General features: G+C 36.9%; 1 protein-coding gene across 2 annotated transcripts in view; it reads right to left on the bottom strand.

The window, feature by feature from the left end:
- The window catches only part of HNMT (histamine N-methyltransferase), a 40,226-nt gene extending 15,609 nt beyond the window's left edge, over nucleotides 1–24,617 (bottom strand). Inside the window, exons 1-3 of one of the 2 annotated variants that reach the window (XM_045860190.1) lie at nucleotides 24,506–24,581; nucleotides 24,250–24,396; nucleotides 18,104–18,156 (exon numbers count right to left, since the gene is read on the bottom strand). In XM_045860190.1, coding sequence (XP_045716146.1) covers nucleotides 18,104–18,156; nucleotides 24,250–24,396; nucleotides 24,506–24,528 — 223 coding nt within the window. In that variant the 5' untranslated portion in view covers nucleotides 24,529–24,581. Of the gene's footprint in view, nucleotides 1–18,103; nucleotides 18,157–24,249 lie in introns of both variants that reach the window. The other variant, XM_045860271.1, reaches the window with a different exon arrangement.
- Between the last annotated feature and the right edge of the window lie 757 nt (nucleotides 24,618–25,374).

Here is a 25,374-nt window from a genome sequence, read left to right as displayed (position 1 = left end):
ATTCATATAATGTTTATTCAATATCTATTTTTGTATTACATTAAATGTAAGATGCCATTGATTATAGGATGCAACCAACCCTTCCTTTTTTATCACTAAGTCAGAAAAAACACTCTCAATTATAATTTTAAGATATCATTAACTGAAAAATGTATCCCAATTTCACAGATGTTAACATACTAAAAAAACAAACAAACCAAAAAACAAAAAAACCTTAGAATAAACTACACTAGGTCAGAAGCATACAAAAAAGTTAGATGCAAAATATGTCAGGTACAAAAAAGGATATAAAATTTTGTCAGATATCTATCTTCAAAAACACCAGAGTGTAGTGAAGAAATAGACATGGAAAGAATTCTGACTGGGTTGAGCTACGGTGGGAAGAAGGAAGGAGACAGTGAAGGAAAGGACAGACCAGAGAGGTAGAAGGTTTCATGGAGAAAGATTATTCCTGAGTTCTGTGTTACAGAGTAAGAGGAAGTTAGGCCAGAGACTTCTGGGGAAATGAGGAATTGCAAGTAGAGAGGACAGGAAGATGGAGGCATGAAATCAGGAAGCAGAACAGTATACATGGGGACTACTGGCAGTTCAGAATTTTGAAATATTGGGCCAGGCACAGCTTCTAAGAAAGAGGGACACCAGAGAGGTAATTGGATAGAGGATTACAGCAGAATAAATATTTACTCATTGATTCATGCATCAACTATTAACTGATTGTTTACTATGTGCCAGACACTATGCTAGGCTCTAGCAAATGACAAGAAGAGACGTAGATATCTGCCCTGATGAAAATTTAGCCTGTCAGTGATTGCATGAAAGAGATGGTGGTAACATGGATGGAATTGAGTCCCAAAATTGTTTCTCTGCTTACTGGGTATATATAACCTCTGGCAATTTGCTTTACCTCTCCAAGCTATATTTTTCTCACCATAAAAATAGCAGTGATGGTACATAATTTATTAGTTGTGAGGGTTACATGATGCAAGGCATATAAAGCACAGTGCAAGATAGAGTTGGCACCCAATAAATGTTAGCTGTACATTTTTATTATTATTAAGTTTCTCTCCTCAAAAATTTATCTTTCTTCCCTATTACTGATGACTCCAACTTAAATTTTGCTCTTAGGTGGTTATGATGTTGATAGCTTCACTGAAACAGACATATGTGCTGGTAAGTCTAGTATATTAAAATGATGTTAGTCTTTAATATTTTGTCATAAATTACATTAATAGAACCTATTTAAGGTTAGATATAGCAGGCAACAAAAGCACATATCATAAGACTGAGAAGTATGAAAGGAAGATGAAGAAGATAAATTAGGAACAAAACATGCTAATGTAGGAAGAGGAGGGAGTATAACGGTATATAATGAGTGTATAATGGTATAACAGGAGATAGTGAAGGGTTGTGGGGGGACAAAGAGTAGAATAGAAATAGAAATGGAAGATGAAGGAGACTAAGTGACAATTTTCTCCAAAGCTGTCCCCACAAACATGAAACCTGTAATTTCTTCCTTATTAATTCTAGCTGCTACTAATTAGCCACCTACTATTTGTCAAACTATGTAGGGGCTTTACTTGGAACATCTCATTTAATCTTGACCATAATACTATTGCAAACTCCATAAGAGTATGTCCAACAAGAAAAGGTGATTTGAGTAATTTGACACTCAGTAGATACTAATATGGGTAAAGTTTAAGGCACATTTTTTCTGATTCTAAAGTATTTGTTCTAACGATTTCATACAAGAAATAGGAAGATACCAAATTCTTAGAGGACATAGGATGTTTTTATTCTTCTCTACAATAACTATTTCTGAAGGGTAAATAAAATAATTAAGGCAAAGGCAGCTATGAAAAGCTGTAAGTTAACAAGAAATAGAGAGATTCCAGATTGCCCCAAAGGACCAGAAGCCAAAGTTCTGTTCTTGGCTCTATCAGCCTAACCATATATTTTTAAATTTTAAAAAATAACAATTATGAGGATCCTAAATCCAATATTTTAAAACTCAGATAGCTGAAATGCAATCATTTTCCCCCTGCATCTTAATGAGCTCTTCTCCTAAGGTGGATCTGTTTAAATGGCGAAATGCACCCAGCACATCCCATGCATGTTTTAACTTGTCACTTTCCTAACCAGCAGAATGTTCTGCCACAGTCAGAGCCTGCCAGTACCTTCTCCCATGGCAATGATGGAGGACAGAATACTAGAATTGCAATTGAGACACAGAAACCATGGCTCACATAACCTCTAAAATATGACTCCATGTGTGGACATGAGCCATACAAGCATTCACAGCTGGATCCCTAGGAGAAATAAACTACCAACAGGGGTAATAATGAAACTATTTCTGCAGGGGTTAGCATATAAAATCCCTTTCTGACTTCATAAGTCAAGTGACCATACCCTTATTTGCCAGGGACAGTTCCACTTGATGCTTGTTGTGCTGGTGTCACATCTGGATTTATTTCTTATTTTAAGTTGTTTTTATTTCTAACAAAATATTATTGTTAAAATTTTATTTTTGAATATAGGTTTTTAAAAGAACTATTTAATAAATAGACAGATATAACATCTGTCTACCTACCATCTATGATACTTATTCTCTGTACCTTTTCCCCCCTCCCTCCTGCTCCCACTCCCCTGTTGCTAACCCTCCATGTGATCTCCATTTCTGTGGTTCTGTTCCTGTTCTAGTTGCTTGCTTAGTTTATTTTTGTTTTTGTTTTAGGTGTGGTTGTTAATAATTGTGAGTTTTCTGTCATTTTACTGTACATGTTTTTTATCTTCTTTTTCTTAGATAAGTTCCTTTAACATTTCATATAATAGGGGCTTGGTGATGATGAACTCCTTGAACTTGACCTTATCTGAGAAGCACTTGATCTGCCCTTCCATTCTAAATGAAAGCTTTGCTGGATAGAGCAGTCTGGGATATAGGTCCTTGCCTTTCATGACTTGGAATACTTCTTTCCAGCCTCTTCTTGCCTGCAAGGTCTCTTCTAAGAAATCAGTTGACAGTCTGATGGGCACTCCTTTGTAGGTAACTGCCTCCTTATCTCTTGCTGCTTCTAGGATTCTCTCCTTCATTTTAATCTTGGGTAATGTAATTATGATGTGCTTTGGTGTATTCCTCCTTGGGTCCAACATCTTAGGGACTCTCTGAGCTTCCTGGACTTCCTGGAAGTCTATTTCCTTTGCCAGAATGCGAAAGTTCTCCTTTATTATTTGTTCAAATAACATTTCCACTTGTTGCTCTTCTTCCCCTTCTGGTATCCCTAAAATTTGGATGTTGGAACGTTTAAAGATGTCCTGGAGGTTCCTAAGCCTCTCCTCATTTTTTAAAATTCTTGTTTCTTCATTCTTTTCTGTTTGCTTCTTTCTTCCTTCTGGTTCACTCCATTGATTTGAGTCTCGGTCTCCTTCCCATCACTACTGGTTCCCTGTGCATTTTCCTTTATTCCACTTAGCTTTGCCTTCATTTCATCTAATTTGCAACCAAATTCAACCAATTCTGTGAGCTTCCTGATCACCAGTGCTTTGAACTGTGCATCTGATAGGTTGGCTATCTCTTCGTTGCTTAGTTGTATTTGCCGTGGAGCTTTGATCTGTTCTTCTGTTTCGGCCATTTTTTTTTTTTTTTTTTTTTTTTTGTCTTGAGGTGCCTGTTACATATGAGGGGCAGAACCTTAGGTGTTCACCAGGGCGGGGCAACCCAGTTGCTGGGTTGTGATGCTGTATGTGGGGGCAGTGTCTAGAGGGAATAATGGCTTCTGCTCCGCTCTGTCGGATTTCAGCCCCTTCTGCCGCTTCCCCCAAGCAAAATCGGCATTTCTGGTGCTGATTCCCATGTGGGTGAGATTGTGTACATTCCAGGACCCTGTGGGTCTCTCCAATGAACTCTCCTGTGAGATGGGAGTATCTCCTTGTGCCTCAACCCCCACAGGTGTTCAGTGTTTTTGAGACTTTATTTCCTGGTGCTGGGACCCTGGGTTGCACGGTCTGTCTCACTCTCCAGTTTTGCCTGGTTTATCTGCGTGGGACTGTGGGACCACCTGGTCACCCAACTGCCTTGCACATAGTGCCTTGCTTTACAATCGCCACCTCGCTGGGTCTGCTTGTTGCTGCCCCACACCCGGGGTCTGCCAGCCACTGCCTGTGCGCGCAGGATCCGCCTGCTGTGGTCTTGTGCACCTATGATGCCATACACACTGGGTGCCACCACTTTTCGTGCCAGGACCCTTCTCCACCCAGCTGTCCAACTCTGCTCCACCTACTGGTCAGGATGAATTGTGTCTATTTTAACTCCTTGGTTGTCAGACTTCCATACAGTTCAATTTCCTGTCAGTTCTGGTTGTTATTTTGTTTCTAAATTGTTGTTGTCCTTATTTTGGTTGTGTTAGGAGGCACAGTGTGTCTACCTACTCCTCCATCTTGGCCAGAATTCTAAAACGTATTTTATTGATATGCTATTACAGTTGTCCTACTTTCCCTGCTTTATTCCCCTCCACCCTGGACATTCACTCCTACCCATATTCCACCCCCCTTAGTTCATGTCCATGGGTCGTACATACAAGTTTTTTGGCTTCTGCATTTCCTATACTATATCTTAACTTAACCCTGTCTATTTTCTACCTACCATTTATGCTTCTTATTCTCCATACCTTTTCCCCCATTCCCCCTCCCCTTCCCTGCTGATAAACCTCCAAGTAGTCTCCACTTCTGCGATTCTGTTACTGCTCTAATTGTTTGTTTAGTTTGTTTTCTTTCTTTTCTTTCTTTTTTTTTTTTTAGGTTTAGTTGATAGTTGTGAGTTTGTTGTCATTTTACTGTTCCTAGTTTTGATATTCTTTTTCTTAGGTGCCTTTAACATTTCATATAATAAGGGCTTGGTGATGATAAACTCCTTGAACTTGATCTTATCTGGGAAGCACTTTATCTGCCCTTCCATTCTGAATGGTAGCTTTGCTGGATAGAGCAATCTTGGATGTAGGTCCTTGCCTTTCATGACTTGGAATACTTCTTTCCAGCCCCTTCTTACCTGTAAGGTTTCTTTGAAAAAATCAGCTGCCAGTCTTTAGGGGAACTCCTTCATTGGTAACACTCCTTTTCTCTTGCGACTTTTAAGATTCACTCCTTATCTTTGATCTTGGGTAATTAAATTATGATGTGCCTTGGAGTGTACTTCTTTGGGTCCAACTTCTTTGGGACTCTCTGAGTTTCCTGGACTTCCTAGAAGTCTATTTCCTTTGCCAGATTTGGGAATCTTTCCGTCATTACTTTTTAAATAAATTTTCAATTTCTTGCTCTTCCTCTTCTTTTTCTGGCACCTCTATGATTTGGATGTTGGGACATTTAAAGTTGATCTGCCTGGCTGGTGTAGCTCAGTAGACTGAGTGCGGGCTGTGAACCAAAGTGTCGCAGGTTCAATTCCCAGTCAGGGTACATGCCTGAGTTGCAGGCCCTGACCCCCCAGCAACCACACATTGATGTTTCCCTCTCTCTCTCTTTCTCCCTCCCTTCCCTCTCTAAAAATAAATAAATAAAATCTTTAAAAAACCCCACAAGATCTCTAATCTACATTAAAAAAAAAGTTGATCTGAAGGTTCCTAACTAAGCCTCTCCTCTTGTTTTCAAGAATTCTTGTTTCTTCATCCTGTTCTGGTTGAGTCTTTATTTCTTCCTTCTGTTCCAAACCATTGGTACCAGTCCCAGTTTCCTTCCTGTCACAGTTGGTTCCCTGTACATTTTCCTTTATTTCACTTTTCATAGCTTTCACTTTTTCCTCTATTTTGTGACCATATTCAACCAGTTGTGTGAGCATTCTGATTACCAATGTTTTGAATTGTGCATCTGATAGGCTGGCTATCTCTTTGTCACTTAGTTGTATTTTTTTTGTAGCTTTGATCTGTTGTTTCATTTGGGCCGTTTTTTGTTTTTTGTGTTTTTTTTTTGTCTCAGCAGGCCTGTTATGTAGTGAGGGGTGTAGCTTTAGCTATTTGCCAGGGTGGGGCCACCCAAGTCACAGGGATGTGATGCTATCAGTAGGGGAGGGGTCCGAGAGGGAGCAACGCCTCTTGTTCAGTTCTCTTCTGACTTTCAGTCACTTCCACCACTTCCCACAAGCAAATTGGGACCTTCTGGTGATGATTCTCTGGGTGTGTGGGTTTGTGTATGTTCTAGGACCCTGTGGGTCTCTCCAGTAAACTCTTCTGTGAGGCTGGGAGTTCTCCCGCTACTTCTAACTCCACAGATTTTTTCAGTCAGAGGTTCTGAGGCTTTATTTCTCTGCAGTAGAGCTCTGGGATGAGTGGTCTGTCTTGCTCCCTAGTTGTTCCTCCCTGTTTATCCGTACATGAATGTGGGACCACCCGCTCCACCAGCCACTGCCTCACCCATCCCAATCCACCAGCCACTACCTTGCTACAAGTCCTTTCTGCCTGGCTGCCCTACCAGTCTGGATGGATATTTCTTCTTTAAATCTATGGTTGTCAGGCTTCCATACACTTTGAATTTCTGTCAGTTTTGGTTGTTTTTGTTTTTAAATTTGTTGTGGTCAGTTTTTTGGTTGTGTAAAGAGGCACAGCATGTCTACCTATGCCTCCATCTAGGTCAGAAGTCCTGTTAGATGCTTCTTTACTTTGTCTTTCTTATCCCTACAAGCAATGCCCTTGTTCGGGCCCAAATTTCTATCTCCTGAAATACTTCAACAATACCCTAAACAGACAGTCTATGTCTTCTGAACTCTGCTTCCTCAAAGCCATCACTACAACAACCATTTAAAACTCCAAGGTAAACAAACCCATTACTTCCCTGCTTAAAATCTTTAAATGATTAATCAACTCGCTTAAAGTCTAAGCTTCTTAACTAAGCACAGATTACTGCCTAGTTCCTTTTTCTCATGTCTAACAACTTTATATTTTGAAACTAGGAACCCAAAATTTCTTGTATTTTCACCTTTCTCATCCCTCCTGTGTACCCTGTATACCATGTTCTTCCATGCTCCCTGTCTTTTGCCCATGCTTTCTCTTCTTACAGGATTACTCTCCCCTCACTTCCTCACTTAATCTGATTAACTTCTATGCATCCTAAACACTTCCACACAAGACTAATTGCCTTGGTAGTCTTTCCATAGAGCCTGGAAGTATCATCAGAATCCTTCAGACAGAAAGTACCCATCAATTGGCTGGATATGGCAAACCACATAAAAACTTTCTTGTGTTTCTTGATCTTATTTTATTCACTAGCAAAGGTTTGATTCCAATGAATTTGTTAAATAGGATCAAAGATTCTAAAATGATAGGATGAATAATTGAGCAGGTTTGATCATCAATCACTGAGAAGCATATAAGGGGTTATCAGACCCTATAGACCATAAACCAACAATAAAGAGATTTTTTTGAAAAAGGAGGTATTTGTTCTTTCTCAACTGAATCCCTCTGAGCAACAGCAATAACCTTATGAATGTACCCCAGTACCAGACACTGAGTTCTCTATAAAGGCTTTTACAGAGTGCACAAGCCTAACTAATGTGCCAAAAAATAATAGGGGAAGGTAAATTAGAAGCGAATCAATCAAATAGTTCAGAAATTGTGAGCAAATTCAGAGTTTAAACAAAAGAAATGTAAAAGCTTGCAGTCTATTTTTTATTGTACATTGCAAAGCCTTCTGGAAATCTTAAATTTAGATCCAGAAAACAGCATTTAGGGGAATAAGGCGACACATTTTCATTTTATAGTCAGTCTCTTTTCACAAATAATTTCATTAGGCATTGCTTGATCATAACCCTGAAAACTGCAGACTACTTATTTTGATACCCTAAGACTTTAGATATATAAATACGTACATAAATGTCAACAGTTGCTTGAGTTAACTAAAGCTGTATTGTGTGTTTCCTCCTAAAGTTTTGGAGAAAATCTGCAAAGTTTCTTGTGACAAATGGAAAAATTATAATGATTAAACAACTACTCCAATATATCATCTTTCTTTTCTTATTTTCCCCTCCCCCTACCTTCTTTCCCTCATTCCCTCTATCCTTCCCTCTTCTCTCCTCTCCTTTTCTCCCTTTCTTCTTTTGTGACTGCCAAAGCCAATTAATTTTAGAGGCTGCATTTTATGATGATATTACTGATTTTCCCAGTTGATCAATATGTGGAACTTAAGCAAAATTAGAAAAATACAGACATGCATCAGCACCAAACAAAAAATATTTTCTATTAGGCTGGATTGAGGACTTTTTTTTCTGTTCTGTTCAGTCCTGTTTTATTATCTATCAAACAGAATATGCTGACTTTTTGATTTGGAAAGTTAAATAAAAATTAAACTTTAAAACTTTGCTTCCTTGCAAATTTATTTTCTTTATATCATCCTTTCCCTCAAATCAGCTACAACTATAATATTACCTCTCATGTCTCCTTTCTGGACTAGATGAGTGCTCTGCTTAATTTTACAAGGCAATATTTTTTGTGGTTGCAGTAGCATGCTTTCCTATGAGCCACATTTTAAATGCATCAAGTCTATATTTAAAAAGAGACATAATTGACATCCCTGACATGGAGTTTATAAAAAGTTTAAAAACAAGAAGGGGGAGGGTGGGGGAATCTCATCTTTTAGACAACTTTCTCCACTCACTGAATTTCAAGGATATACTTAATGAAATAGCAGAGAATTGTATTTTTTGCTTGGAATCGAAGGTCATCTGATTAAAAATGGAAAAAAATATGAAAAGGAAAATGTTAAAGTCTATAAAGAGAAAAAAATAAACTCAAATATAGTACTCACCAGAATTAATTATGCAAAATTTTTAAGTATCTCTACTCTTTAAATTGTACATTTGTAAATTAGAAATAATATGGTCTATGCAACAGGATCATTCTAAAAGTTTGAGGCATTTTATGGAGATATCTTACCACAGTTCATGATATATAATAATTACTCAATAGATTGAAGCTTTAATGCATTATTTCAAGAAACATTTTTGAGCACCTATTAAATGTCAGGTGCTAATCACTGGAGATGCAGCAACAAATAAAACAGACAAAAACATCCAATGTTTAAGGATGGTGTTAAGTCCCATAGGGAAGAGGCAAAAAAGAGTGAGAGGAAACCATAAAGGGTATCTTCATGATTTTCTACTGGGTGGTCAAGTACACTTTATGGAAACAGTGACATTTAAGAGACACCTGAAGGAGAATGGGAATGAAGAAAATGAAAATTTACCTTTCTAAATGGAAAGCTGCACACTAAAGTGACAACTTGGGAAAAGTACTCATCATGTATTGATGATGGCTTGTCTTCTAACTGAGCCTATGTTACATGAAACAGAAATCCCAAACTTGAGAACCCTGTGGCTTCTCCAAATGAGAAAATCTTCAGGTCAAGACAATGGGGGATTAAAGACTATTGAGGTATCGCCTACTATTTGATTTCCATCTATTCTTGCTTCATTTCTCATATTAAAGTATATGTGAATTCTCTAGGTTATCAGCAGGAAAAATTCATCTTATTAAGCATTGTGTTAAGATTATTATCTTCTTTGTTCCCTCTACTAGAATACAGGCAAACACACAAAAAATGTTTCTAGGGAGAAAAACTGCCCAGATAATCCAATGCTTAGTGGTGAAAACTAATTTCAGCTATGAGTTTGCAACCAGAGCAAGAACAATCTGATTTTGAGTTGCAGTGTGAAAGATAAAATTAAGATTCTTGACAAAATCACTTCTTCCCCCCCTTCCCCTCCCTTTCTTTCTCTTTCCTACCCTGGATGCCTCAGTATTGAAGTAGTTCTGTCAGTATGGGAAATAAGAGAAGAGTATTAAAATATCTGTAGGATATCAGGAAAGGGATTATAAATATAAATTCCAAGTGAAAAGGGAATTGTCATTGGCTTTGGTGTGTATTCTGGCTGTTGGCCCAAGAACAATACTGCCTGAATGAATGCTTTGCACCTGCAGGAGGCCTAAGAAAAGCCATGCTACCAAATAGTTCTACAAAATAGAAACTTAGAGAAAATGCCACAAAGGGAACTCAACACTGAAGTGTAGCTATTTGATAGACAACTCAGAAAAGACTAAACCTTGACTTAACTTTTAATTTATAAATTTTAAACATATAGGTAGTTGTCTGCTTCTTCAGCACATACATAGATAAAATCACATGTACAATATTGTAATAGTTACGTTTTATTGAGCTACTCTTAATGAAGTGCTAACATTCTCCTTTGTTCATACCAATGACAGGATTTGCAACATGGAACTATGTAGACTGACAAAGGTAGTCCAAAGTAACCACCTTGTTGATGAGTTAGCATCAGTGTGCATGTGCTGACTCATGGTCTCTTCCTCTCTCTCACTTAACCTTCACAGTCTGGCTCTCTTCTGAGCATCACTGCATTGTCCCATCATGTAAATAGTGGTTAAAGTGTAAATATTACTGAGGACAATTATTAGTCATTTACACCCTAGTGTGAATACAGAGTTTGAGAGCCTGCTGTCCTTATGCAATAAGAAGCAAGAAATAACCAACAGAAAACTGCAAGTACACCTCAAGGAACAGACAGCAGACAGCTACCACCCTTTGGATCAACAGTATCCTCAGCCTCACCATCATGGTTAATGTACTCAGAGCAGGCAGGGGAGCATGGCTCTGCAGAAAAGCTTGGCTGCAACACAGGTGAGACTGTTCTTAAATAAAGCATTTTTGCACAGGTATAATTCTATTACTGGTGAGGCCGACATGGCCAACTGACCGCAGCTTGTCATGAACACACAGGGCAGAGCAGTACTTTGGGTGTCAAATTGCTGAAGGAGCTGTCAGAAGCCAGTGAGTGAGTCTAAGTCTTTCCCATCACTTCTCATCAACCAAAAAATTATTGTTTTAATTGAGTTCATTTTTGCTATCCTTGGACATAAAATTACTACTATAAAAACCTGAGATATAGACAAAGTATAAGGTAGAAAATATCTCACTTCTAGAAAAAGAAAAGGTTAACCTTTTGTTTATTTCTTCCTAAGGCTCCCCACCCCCATCTCTGAACAAATAATTTTCTTTAGTCTATACAGATTAGATTGTCATGTATATAGATTATTTTGACTTTCTCACTTGAGAGTTAAATCACAAATGTGTCAAAATTTATTTGAATGTGTTATTTGTAGTGGCACTACTATTTTCTAAACATATGTACAAAATTGATTTAATTAACCTTTTATAAATGATATAAAATGTATAAAATATATATTTATATATAGTTTTATGTAGTTATAGATAGTTATACTTAGTTCTAAGATTTTTATTACTATGAGGAACCTCATAACAAACCATGAATTTTTATGCAAAAAAATCTTATTTTTTCAGATTAATTCCAAGACCAGAACTAATGGTTACAATGAGACCCTTGATCTTTGGTGATATGGAAACATAAAACGAAACAAAAACTCGCCCTAAGGGGCCAGCTGCTGGGAAAGGATGCAGGCCGAAGAACCACAGCACACTCTTAGAGGCCCCTTGGGCAGAGCCCTTGGAGGTGGGGGCAGGGTCCAGGGTCCATGGGGGTGGGATGTACAGGAGTCTCAGAGGAGGGACTGAAGCAGCAGTTGGGGCTGTGGTTGGACAGCAGGGGAGTGGCTATTTACAAGTGTGTCAATATTTTAACAAAGGGCATGACCAAGCCTTTGTGTATTAGAAGAATATCAGAACTATTCTTGACACATAATGCCACATTATTTGCAGGAATATTTTGTTTCCTTTCATACCCTCACCTTTTATACATGGAAGCTTTCACATTGCTATAACCTCATCACTATTGCATGTTGGTTTTCTAAATCTTCTTGAATGGTTCTCAGTAAATATTTGGACTTTTCTCCAAATAGTGTTTTAATATTTTATATTACATATATTATTAGCAAATACTTTTTGCTGAAATATATTAGCAAAAAGTATTTTTGTTAATATACTTGCATCAACAAAATATATCTGTACTTTTACATCATTTCTATAGTTCTTTACTGTTAATAGAGACTAAGCTGCAGAAGACACTTGGTATTGATCCCAATCCCTATAGCCTTCAAATCCCTTGTTGCAGGTATTATTAGCTTCAGTGTGTGTAAAGTGAGGATGACAACAGAACCCCTACACCAGGGTTGCATGAGTGCTTGTACTGAACCAAAAGTTTTATTCAACAGTGTATGTCAAGTGGAAGCCTATTCACTGACAGACTGTCCCAAACACACAAAAACTGGCAAGATACAAATTTGTTTTTCAAAAAATTACAGATACACATGCCAGGGACTTTCAGTTACATTGCAGATAATCAAAACTGTGCATGAAAAACACTCAAATGTTAATGACAACAAAAAGAATGTGGATCTACCATTGCATTTTACCTATTTTATTTGTATGCAGGCCATTACTGCATTGTTATTAATTCTAAGGCTGTGCAACTGAGTTTATTTGTATTTCTAAGTACATAGTCATTTAATCTGCCAGTAATGATAGTTTTGTCTTCACTCTGTCCATTACTCCACATTTTCATGTTTCAAGCCTTACTGAATCAGCCAAGACAATCTTGTTTACTCTGGTTTTAAATACAGTGGCTCCAATGTTGTAGCATCATATTTAGTTCTCTCACATCTGAGATGGATCTGTCTTTAACAATCCCTTCATGCTCACTCAAAGTTTTAAATACAATATTATAAAGATAACTATTTTTTGGTAAAAGTATATATGAAGAAAAGTTTATTTTTAAATGCTATCTTTATGATTGCCTTTATATCTGAGGCCCCAAACTGGTTACCTGAAGTAGATAGTTTGAAATCCTGTTATATTAATGAATCACTAGAGTACATATCCTCCTAATCATACAGTAACTGCTAGTATGCTGCACATAAGCAAAACAGTTCTTACTCATTTCAAGTTAGAAGCAGTTAGAGTGAAAACTGAAAAGTGTCTGCATATCCAGAAGTCACATGTAAAGTACACTTCCTGAATAACCAAACATGGTATTAGCCACACCACTCTGGAGAAATGCCTACCCCTTTCTAGGCAGTTACTCATCATACATTTTTTGGACTAAAAACACATTTAATAGCTCAACCACAAAAGAAATCAGCCTAAGTCCCTTCTAAGGCACATCTGAAATATATTTTTCCAGCCTATGCCGACATTCCTAGAGTGACAGATATTTCTTCATCTCCCAAGATGTTTCATTTCTGGACCAGTTTGATCATTAGAAGACTCTAATATTGAACCAAGAAATCTCTCTCTCTTTCACCATTGGCCCTTCAAGGGCAAAGATTCTGTAATTTGATCAACAGGAAGTATTTGAAAATGGCAATAAGCACATTCACATTCTTATTTTCTAGGCAAAAAATTCTCTCAATATCCTATATTTCTGCACTCCTTCCTAATTTGCTGATGTGTTGTTGGCTTACTCTGAACCACTGGAAAACACTAACCTTTACTACTTACCACCTCCTGGCTGCTAAAGTTGACATACTGGATCTTCCGGTTCCAATCCTAATTGTTTCACTTCTATCTAACTAGCTTAGAACACTAAACCTCTGTGTCACCTTAATATGTCACTTATGAAAAGAGAGATTAATAATTTGATAAGACTAGATTTTCAAATAGCTAGTCATAACTGAATAGTTAATTTCTCCTTGACCAAGTCAAAAATTAACTTTTATATTGCTTAGTATAATTTGTTGGTCTGGACTAAAATCAAGAGACCTGAGTTTTGTTCTTCTGCCTTGGTGAGTCTCAGTTTTCTTATTTGTAAAATGAGGGTATTAACGGTCTCTAAACTCTCTATTTTTTAACCTCTGTAGGAATGCTAGTATCCACTGTTGTAGAACAGGAAAACTACTTACCTTACTATGTAGACATATGTCAGAAAAATTATTAGCAAAAAAAAAATGTTATGAGAGAATTCAAATCACCTGTGCTTCATATTGAGTGGCTTCAGTGGATTAAAAACTCTGTGCAATATAAACATACAAGGAGTACCCCCCAAAATGGAATTTATTTATAAAAGTGTATTTATTCTTATGTTTAAACTTTAGTCACCTTCAAAGTGTTCTCCATTTGATGCAATACACACATATGGAGACCATTTTTCCACTGCTCAAAATGGTTTTGAACTCATCAATTTTGAAGCCTTTTAGTGCTTCTGACATTTTTATCTTCCACATCAGCAAAAGGTTTCCCTTTGAGGACTTTTTTCTTCTGGAGAAACACACAAAAAAAGTCACTCAGGGTGAGATTGGTTGAATAGGGATAGTGGGGCACTGAGGTCATGCTGCTTTGCTCAAAAAGTGCTGAACACTCATCATGGTGTGGACAGCTGTGCTTGTAAATCACCCGTTATGAAACAGGCAAACACACTGAAATTCTTCCAAAAAAATTCAGTGAAGCTAAACACAGCCTCTCACAATCACACCAGCAGGTACACTGATACAGATGGGTTCCTAGATCACTCAACTAGTGGGGGAAGCCTGTACTACAAGGGGTCCACCCTCCAGAAGATAATTCAAGGGTTCTTTTGGTGGGTCCCCCCCCTTGTATGTGTGTACTAGTATATTATATAGGGTATAGTAATTGAAATGGTATACAATAGGTTAATATGAACAGAAGGAGAAAGCTGGATACAATAAGATTGAACTATAGTCCATATAACCCATATAAAATTTTCAGCATTTGAACACAAGAACTGAACAGTTCAGCAGATAAAATTATTCTCTTTTAAGCAGAACCCAGATCAAGGAGAACACATTGCCCGCTACTGCCTTCTGGAACTTTTTTCTAAGCGTAAGTTATGCCCCATAAATTAACAGTATTCTTTACCAAAAAGAATGTGGATTTCATTTTCTCTATGTGCCATCTAAACAACACTCTTTAAAAGCTGAATAATAATGGACTCCTGTTGAGTGGCTTAATTTTAGGAAGCATCAATGTTGAAGGTGGACCAAAAAGCATATTCTATAAGATTTAGAATACAATGTAATTGCTCTCAATATCTAAAGAGCAATGCTGAAATGAACTGGGTATGAATACTTCAAGACCTTGAATAAAGCAACCCAGCTGCTCATTGTACTTCATTAGAGCGTACAACATAACTTTATACCTCCCAGTTTGACTTCTGGAAAATCTACATGGTCTGTATATCTGTTTGTTATTTGTTTTTCTCCTGATTTTCTCTCTTTGGGGTAGGGGGGTTTGTCACATTTATTTCATACATCTTCCTGTACAATCCATGAATAGCAGTACTGTTTATCAATTATATTTTATTGATGTGGAAAATAAAGATGACATCAAAAAGTTGGCCACTGATTTCCTTTCTTTTGAACTGCTCAGAGCCCTAATTATTGGTTGGCTTCTAACCTACAGTTGCAAACACCTCTTCAAATACCTTACATTCTCTCTTAACTGTGAAACCTCTTTTCACACAAACACTGACCTCTACACAAGACAGTCAGGAGACAGAAAAGGTACCTGTGGCCCCTGCTTATGTTTCTGAAAAGGAAATCAAATATGTCACCAAAGAACATAAGCATTAAGTGATATAAAAGCAGCAATTCCATGTAGGATTGTTTGCTTCTTGTATTTGTCCAATGTGGTGGGGAGCAGTGGTAGCACTATGAATGTAGAGAGAATATTTGCATCAAAGATATGCAGCATATGATCTGCAGGGTGTCTGGGCATAAAAGAAGAGACTATCTAGAAGGTTAAACCAGACAGGATGATAAGCTCAGACTGAAGTAGAACCTCGTAAAATGCAATATAAGAGCAGAGCCAAAGGTACCAGACAGGGCCAATAACCTTATTTGCCAGGGATTGGAGCTCAGTGACTAATCTGGAAGGATGCTTAAGGTAATGCAAAAGTCTCAGACACAAAGTAGAACTTCTAAGGAAACCATTTCTTTAAGGCAAGGATAGGAGGTTTTTCACATTGTTCTACGCAAGGTGCTTACATGTGGGCAATGACAGTTTATCAGATGAGCATCTCTCAGTGTATGTGCACCCAAACTGAGTGGGCTGTCTTCTCCCTCCAAAACACTGCTCTTTGGTGTCGAGGATATCTAGACCTAGGGATTATAAATGATTGCTTTTGATTTCATGTGGCTTACTTCAACTGTGAAAGCTAAGTATCTATCACTTAAATTTCTCTTGAGTTCTTGTATCTCTGATCAATTTCTTAGGAAGTGTGCCCTTAATGGGCAACCATATCCTGCTCAAGGCACAGTCTGTTCTTAATATAATGTTAGGGCTCAGTCAGAGGAACTGATTCCTTTGTTTTGGTAAGAATTGTTTCCTTTGTTGTGGTAAGTTCTCTATATTAGTTCCTATGTGCACCTCTATGTAAGGAATCACTGTGTGGGCCAAATATTCCTTTTTCTAGGTAGCTTATATGCATTTGGATAAATTTACACTAGAAATTCAATTAACTATTAAAAGGTCAATTAACTTGGCCATGATAGAGATTGTTTATAATTACTTTTCCTTGGCAGTCTTCCCTTCTTTTCCAAGTACAAGGGACACTATCAAATGATAGTATCATTGCCTCTTGGTTGCCTGAAACTCATATGCAAAACACACTGGAAGTGACTATCTTGGTTGAATAAATTAGTAAGACACTCTGGGCAATTTACTACTCTTATAATTGCCAGGACTTAAAATACCAACAAGCAACAATAAAATAATTTTAGCTCAAACATTCTCCTTAAGATCGTTCATGACAATATTCTTTATCATTTGTCTTTGTTTTCTATTTTCTTGGTAAAAGTTGATAATAAATGATTTTAGCACTGATTACATTTTAACACAGTGTATTTAATGAGAAATGAACAAATAATGACATAAAAAAGTAGTTGTCCCATTCCATTAGCATATTCTTAATTATCTTTGTGTTATGTGGGCAAACAATTTACTCATTCTTGTGGTGCTAAAACTCTTACACTTAAGAGACTCAAAAATTACCACTTGTCACTATGTAACATCCATTTGTTACCAAGTGCTAATACTAAGCAGTGATTGTTTCAAAAAAAATAATAAAGAAAGACAAAGTAGGAGGGAGGGGGAGACAGAGAGGGAGGGAGATAAAAATAATATATATGACTGTATTTTATACAGTCATATATTAACTTCAACCTCCAGATGACTACCAACTTAAAAATAAAGCAAACAGAACTCAAGAGCTTGATATGAGGCTAAGTCTGGAGATGAAATTTTTTGTTTTGATTCTGCAGAAGGGAGCAGCCTGTACCTTATAGGAGCAGTAACAATGTGCTAACAACTTTATAAATGTTATCTATAGAATGCTCACTACTACTCTATGAGATATGATTCCTTGTTCCCATTTTATTGATAAGAAGACTGAAGCCTATGTTTCAGGCAAGGTCACATAGTTCATTGGTGGCAGAGTCTGAAACTACATCAATCTGCCTTTCCAGATTTTCCCTTTTCTCGTAAGATAAATGCACGGGCTCTAATAGTGATGCCATGAAAAACTTATAAAAGGGGGCTGAGGAGTGTGCTGAATTCTAAGAGGGCGGTTTTGGAATTGAATCAGAGGAAGGGCATGGTTTAGGCAAGCACAATTCAAAGAGCAGAGCCACAAGAGTGTAAATTAATTATGTCATTAAGCATATTTTCCTCATAGCAATACTTTTTCAGTGATGGGAGCTGTGTGTTTATTCACATTCAGTCCATGCTTATCTCCTCATGGACTGCAAGTTTGCAAACCAGCAGCCAGTCCACAGACCACATTTTAAGTGGGACAAGCCTAAGAAATGTCTTATGAAATTTTCCTTTTTTGTGAAGCTAAATCATTTTGGATAAAAGTTAGCCAAATATATTCTATACGCTTTTCCATTTCTAAGAAAGAAAGCTACATCTTATCCTCTTTACAGATATTAATGAAGGTTGATGTCCTAAACCCTATAAATCTATGGGGTCATTAATCTTAGTTGAAGTGGTGCTGCTCTTTCTAAGTAAGCTAATCTCTTCCAAAGGTAGCTTTCTAAATAAACAAAACAAAACAAAACAGGACGATATTACCATCAAATAACACGGTGTTTGGAATGAAATACAAATTTTAAAATGTTATTCATACCTGCACCTCCGCCAATGCTTAGAATCTTAATTTCTGACTTTTTATCTCCAATCCTGAAAAAAAATTATGTTGTTTAAGAAAAATGTACTAAGTGCTTTGGGAAAATTTTATCACTAAGCCTAGGTGAAAAGGACAGCCTAAAATTATAGTGAACAAAAAGTAGGCCAAAATGAAAATTTCAAATTATTTTAGTAGTTATATTGCTGTCTTTAGAAATATTTAGATATGCAGGTTGCATTCACAAACAATCTTGAACTGGTAGACTTTTAGAAACACTATAAACATCTCAGAGGTAAGGTAAACCATTTGTTGAGAATGTATTGGGAGAACAAGAACAGAAAAAGTGGGTCCTTGAGTCTTGTAATATAATTAGCCATTCATTGTAAATGGGGAAAGGCTGAAGAGATACTATCTCTATAATAGCTGCCTTCTTTCCTTTCTTCTTGCTAGCTCCTTTTCAACAAACAGGTGTTTATTAAACACTTGTTGTATGCATATTCTGAGCATTGAGAATACAAAAATGAGTAATACACTACTTTGCTCTCAAGTGAAATGTGAGATAATAAAGCTCTAGTACTAGAAACTGAGTGAAACTGATGGCCTGGAAACCAACACTACAACTGGCTTTAGGTCAGTGTAAAGGGGTCAGAAAAAAAGTGTTGAGTGCAAAATGCCAGGTTTCCAGCCAGAACGACTTGGTGAAATGTGGTGCCAAAAAGGAAGCTGGAGAATACATCTTGATGGCAAGTTTATGTTTTGTCAGGGTTTTTCTTTTTGTTTTGTTTTGTTTTGTTTTGATAAATCTGAATTCAACAGGCATTTAGGTATGCAAGAGTTAATCTGGGTGAGAGAGATACCAGGATAAACTATGTATTCTGGAGAATTACTGTAATGGTCAAAACTAGGAGAGTAGATTTCACCAACCAAGGATATTGCAAATAGTTAAAACGGCAGTGAGATGATGATGCAATACCAACTTTTTAAAAAGATTTTATTTATTTTTAGAGAGAGGGGAAGGGAGGAAGAAAGAGAGGGACAGAAACATCAGTGTGTGGTTGCCTCTCATGTGGCCCCCACTAGGAACCTGGCCCACAACCCAGGCATGCGCCCTGACTGAGAATCGAACCAGCAACCCTTTGGTTCGCAGCCCATGCTCAATTCACTGAGCTACACCAGCCAGGGCATGCAATATCAACGTTTAAAAGTCACTGGATTATGGGACATACATAAAGAACACAGAGTATAACAGCAAAGCTCAGAGATATGAAAGGAGTAGTAGTGTGGCAGGAAAAGAAAGTCTCATAAAGGTTTCTGTGTTCTGTAGTTTCTTTGATAAACAAGTGCTCTCTGCTCTCTGTAACACCTGCAAGATTTGTCGGGACAAAAGCTGAGTAAAAGTTATTTTTAGGTAAGGAGCCGGGTAGCAGATATTGCTGGGTGACCTTATCCCAAGGCTAAAATGCTGACCTTCGTTTCGCTTCTGCCTCTGTATGCTCCCTTGCTTTAGCAGATGAATCCCCCTCCTCCTTTTTGCCTTGTAACAAGTATTTAAAGGAAACTGTGAGGAGCCCGGATTTGCTCAGAGGATTTGGATGGTTAACCCCCTCTGAGCCCCCGGGTAATAAAGTTTGTGCTTCGTTATCTCCCCGAGTGTGGGTGGATTTTCCGCAACAGTAGAAATGAGAAAGCCATCAGTAGTGTCAAAGGTGGTAAGGTGTACTACTAAAAAATTAAAAAAGAAAAAGTCTCCATTGAATTCAGCAACATAAATATCTTTGACAAATTTTTTCCAGTAGGCTGAGGGCAGAAGTCAGACGGCAGTGGGATTAAAGGTGAAGTGGATAAAGAGAAATAAAGATCTAGAGAGATTGTTGAAATAGGATGAGTGAGAAGAAAAGGGGTGACTGCTAAAGGGGAAACATGAAGTGAAATATGTTTGCTTGTTGGGTTTTAGGATGATGAACAAGTCTGTTTTTTGGCTATTAAAGAGCCTGTGCAGAGTAATAGGATAAAGGCAGAGTTTAAAGCAAGGTTCTTAAGGAAATTGGAAAGTATAGAGTCAAGGACAGTGAGCTGCCTGCCATACTTCTAATTAACTTCTAACTCATAATCGTGAATCTTAATATATCTATTCCTATCTATGATCTTGGTTAATTCTTAAAAATGCTCATATCTGTGGATAGCATAGTGAAGCTATGGATCAGAACACCCACCATGAAATCCCAGCCTACTGATTTGTTACCTTGAACAAGTATTTAATTTCTCTGCATCTTTACTACCTATGAAATAAAAAAAAATACCACCTACCTTATAGGGTTGCAATAATGGTATCTAACACATGGAGTTATGAGAATTAAATGATTTAATCCATGTAAGTCTCTTAGATTGGTATTGGTGTCTTCTCATGACAAGCTCACAACATATATTTGCAATTATTATTATTATACGCACAGCTAAGTGATTTGAATGAATTAACTCTTTGAATCTTCACAACTCCTCTGTGAGTTAGATACTATTACTATCCCATTTCATATATTATGACAGTTAATAATTATTGAAAGCTCACTATTTGGGATCTAAATGAATTATATCAAAAAACAGCAACAAAACTTTATTATTTACAGCTATAAATTGTCATTCTACCTGATTCTTCACCTCAAGATGAAGAATGAATAAACTTACATATATTGACATCTAAGAATCTCCCAGCAAACAGCTGAGTTTATATCAAATTGCCACAGTGAGCCACCCACTCAACAAAATCTTCCCTTATATATACAAGGAGAATCAGAATCACTTTTGAGTGCCTCTTTACCTGATTAGATGGTCAATCAAGGCTTATTAGGCAGTTTGGGAGCTCCCCTAACATGGAAGACAGAGACCAAAACGAGATAAAAATTCAGAAGAAATATGCAGACAGCAGTGGAAATTTTTATAAAAGGTAAAATAAGGTATTACATGTGTGAAAGACTAACAGTGTGCTATAAAAAATAACATTTATGGAAGTTAAAAGTATAATAGCAAAAATTTAATAGAAAGCCTGAAAGATAGAATTGTAGAAAATAAAAATTTAAGAAAATTATAGAATCAATCCTGAAGGTCTGGTGTTTGTTGAATACAAGTTCCAGAAAGAGAAAAAGAGAGGGGAAAAATGATCTAAAAATACCAAAGTTTTCTTGAAGAACCTGAACCTCAACTGAAATGGCCTAAGCAATACCAACAAAAAAAGGGTGAAAAAGACCCACACCACAACTCATTATCTTAAAATTCTATAATGCTAGATATAAGATCCTAAAAGCTTCTAAGTAGGGAAAACAAAAACAAAAAACAAGAAACAACAAAAAGGTGATAAGCCAAAGATGACAAATTTGAATGGTACTGGATTTCTCCACAGTAAATTTAGTAGGTATAAACAATGGAAGAATACATTTAAATGTATAACATAAAATAATGTCAGCATAGAATCATAGACCCAAACTGTCCAAAGATGAGCATAGAGTGAAGGTATTTTTAAACAAAATCTCAAAAAGTTTATCTGTCATACACTCCTTCTTGAGAAGCTATTAAAGGATTAGCTGAAGGTTTAAATAAAAAAGGTGGGGGAGAAGAAAGAAGAAGAAACAAAGAAGCAATAAGATTAAGGAAACCAGAAGGGCACTGGATCCAGAATCAGGGAACCCAATACCAGGAAGATGAGAATTTATAGAAGGTGAAATAAATTTCCTTATCAATAATTGTATAGCAGGCTAAGTGCAAATCACCACAGACTGGAGGAAAAAAGAGTAGAGAACTCTGGAAAAGATGTTCCCATGGTGAAAAAGTAACAGATTACTTGATCTGCTGGAATATATTGAGAGAAGTTTAATTCTTCTGCTTGGAGTATAAGTAATGATAGGTTCATAGAAAACTAAGGAAATCTAAGGCTCATGGAAAACTAAAATCAAGACAATAGTTAACTTTAGGAAAAACAAAAAGGTGGACATGAAAAGCAATGTAATCATAATGTAATGCATTGTTCAAATATGAATAATATGTACATAGGCAAAATGATATAAATACTCAAATTATTTAACAAAAATTTGACATAAATATATTGATATGATAAGGGAGGAAATGTACATATTCATTTAGCTATTTTAACACCAAAAAAACTGAAGAAAATAATAACGTGTTATTTAGAATTAGGAAAGAAAATTTCATAAGAAACAACTAAAAGATTGGAGTGTTGAAAGTAGTTGCCCGTGGAGGGTGGAAGTCAGGGCTAGGAGTAGGTAGGGCAAGAAACCAGTATTTTTTTTTTTTTGCTGTTGTTGGAATACACTTTTTAGAACCATTTGACTTAATTTTTTTAGAATGAAAAATAAAGCAGGCAGGTTGAGTGTTTATATAACTTAGAAACAACTTTAAGCAGCAATTTTAAAGGTCCTTTAGCTAAAACTCATCCCAAATATCACCTTTACAAAAAATTACTTTTTAAATAAGTGATACTATGATTTAGATTATTTCTAATTATATACTACCAATATAATGCAAACTCATTTATATCTTTGAAAGTTTTTCCAGTCTTAAAGGTTTTATTTATTTTTTAGAGAGGGTAAGGGAGGGAGAAAGAGAGGCACAGAAACATCAATATGTGGTTGCCTCTTGCACATCTCCTACTAGGGAAATAGCCTGCAACCCAGGCATGTGCCCTGTCTGGATTCACACCTATGACTCTTTGATTCACAGGCCAGCATTCAACCACTGAGCCACATCAGCTAGGGCAGTTTTCCAGTCTTTTACAAGTTCCACATTCATTATTTCCAATTGGATTGTATATACCTTGAAAAGAATGGTCATCATTTATTATGTTATATCCATTCCTGGTGCCTCTTCAAACCAAACTGATGGCTAAAGAAAACCAAGTGTCTGTATAAGCTATAGGCATGAATACAAATGTTTAGTTCTGCAAAAGAAGTCAGAAACTAACTAGTTACTTTTAATTTTAGAAATGAACAAATAAACCCAAAGAAGTAAACTATAACTAGTTTCCATTTAAGAAATGTTTCTATATTTGCTGTCTGCTTTGATTTTTGCATCATTATTCTATTACTTTTTAATTATTAATAAATTATATAATACTCTACTTTTAAAAACCACATTTAAATTATATGTCAATTGTAATAGGAAAATTTTTAAATATTTTAAAAACATATATAAAAACTAAACCATAAAAAAACAGAAAGGGAAACACAATTCTATATATATCCAGCAATGTCTGCTCTGGTCAGGCAGAGGTACCATCCTGGTGTAAGAATTTCAAGCCTATAATAGAGAAAGCCAGCAAAAGATAAAATTTCAGTCTCCTTTGCTGTTGCTGATTGGATCTACAGTTAGTTATTTCTTCCCAGTTTTCCATCAGTATTTCCTGAAGCAGAGTAAGTTACAGCAATCCACCCCTAGATAGGTGATTTGATTATCTTCAGCATGTGGAATCTGTTACTCTCATAATGCTTATCAGCCCTGGCACAAATTGAACACATTAATCATGAAAAAAAGCAGTCTGCAAGAAGGATAGGAACTGGTGAGTTTCACTGATAACAGGAAAATGCTTTTTTCTTTTGGGCCACATTGCTAATATTAAGTTGAAAGGAGAAGACAGATATTTTTTGGAGCATAATATCTATAATAATGAATAAGAAAAAGGAATTCAAATGGATATTAGGAGAACTGAGAAGCAGCCACTCGATCCTCAGGGACAAATAGTATTTGGTAATTATTTATATTTGACTCTAATGAAAAGAATATTAGACTCCATTTGGGACATTTTTGAATGAGAAATTTAGGAGGGGGGTGAAAAATCTGAGCTGAAAGATTTTCATCTTCTCTCTTCCCAAATGAATATGGATTTGTGCCTTCAAATGGTTAATGCTTATTTCTATGCAGCTGGAAATGCTGCACAAATAGGATCCTTGGAATGTTTAAAGCAAACGTCTAACTAAGACGCCACAGAAAAAAGGGGCACAGTGGGGCAAGGAGGGAGGGGAACTGTCAGTAGCAAGTACTTAATTCCCTTGCCCAGCCTCCAGGGCTGGGCTCCACCCGTCTATCACAGGAAAAAAATCACGGAGGCTTGTCCCTTAGACAAAGTCATTCTTTTTTGTTACCTTGCTATTATGCCTGGCAGCTTGTTGTCCAAAAATTCCTGCATGCACTGGTGTTCCGTAGAATTGTTGAGAAACCTTCGAAAAGATTCAACATATCGGCTGTAATCTGAAACCAAGCTCCTCATGGAAGATGCCATATTTGATTTTCTGAGGAAGACAGGAAGGGAGGGAAAGTTTTAACTTCCTCTCTCGTCTTTTCCCAGTTCCTTTTTTCTCTCCCTACCCCCACCGACTTGTTTTCAAGAAAATAAAAAACCTTGCTTTGAAATGAATAGGCATGGAAAGGCTGGTGTGCAAAGCTCATCGTTACATAAGTGGGACTTTTGCGCTGATACTTGAACCACACGCAGTTGTTTTATAAGAACTGGAGGTAGTAAGCAAGGCAGTAAATTCACTGCTAAAACTTATTTTACTCCCAAAGTTCATAGAGTTGTAAAAACAAACTACAGCCTGATCACTTCCTGTTTTGTCAGCAGCTGCCTGCTACTAAGTTCCAAGTGGGAAAGTAGCTGCTTTCAGGGCCAAAGGTGACAAACACAGGAATAAATATGCCAGCTACAAAACTACAAAGCACTTCCTGAAATTTACAGCTGTTGAAATTTTTTAACATGGGATTACTGCCCTCACTCTCTTGCTTTCTGTGGAGAGTTTCATGCCTTCATGTCCCTCAACAGTTAACTTTAACCTCATCTGCTGCATGTCTTAACATACTGACTAATTTGTTGTGATTTAGGAAGTCTCTTCAGAATAAACAATCAGAGAAGAACCACAGAACTATTAGCTGCAAGGTCTCAATAGCCTATAGGGAAGAAATGAGGGACTGGGAGTGGAATCTGAGGACAAGAATTCAGGGAAGGAGGGTAACGGCTGAGTTCATTGTACAGCTTCACTAAATACTTCTGAAAGTGGAATCATAGGTTCTTAGGGTTGGATGAGCCTTTGGAGGTCCAGTAGTGTCACCCATCAAAAGATTCAGTGTTAGCGTATCCAAATGCCGAACCTTTTACCTAGGAAGTGGTCTTAAAGGAAGCTACCCTTTATCCAATGGAAGATTATTAATAATATTATACAATTCATGGAGGAGTTGTGAGAATTAAATGAGTTAATTTATGTACATCTCTTAGA

The sequence above is a fragment of the Phyllostomus hastatus genome, unplaced genomic scaffold (genome assembly GCF_019186645.2).
Source record: "Phyllostomus hastatus isolate PE091 unplaced genomic scaffold, TTU_PhHast_1.1 phas_contig_1, whole genome shotgun sequence".
Classification (NCBI taxonomy): Eukaryota; Metazoa; Chordata; class Mammalia; order Chiroptera; family Phyllostomidae; genus Phyllostomus; species Phyllostomus hastatus.
This window is presented reverse-complemented; position numbering and strand designations above follow the sequence as displayed.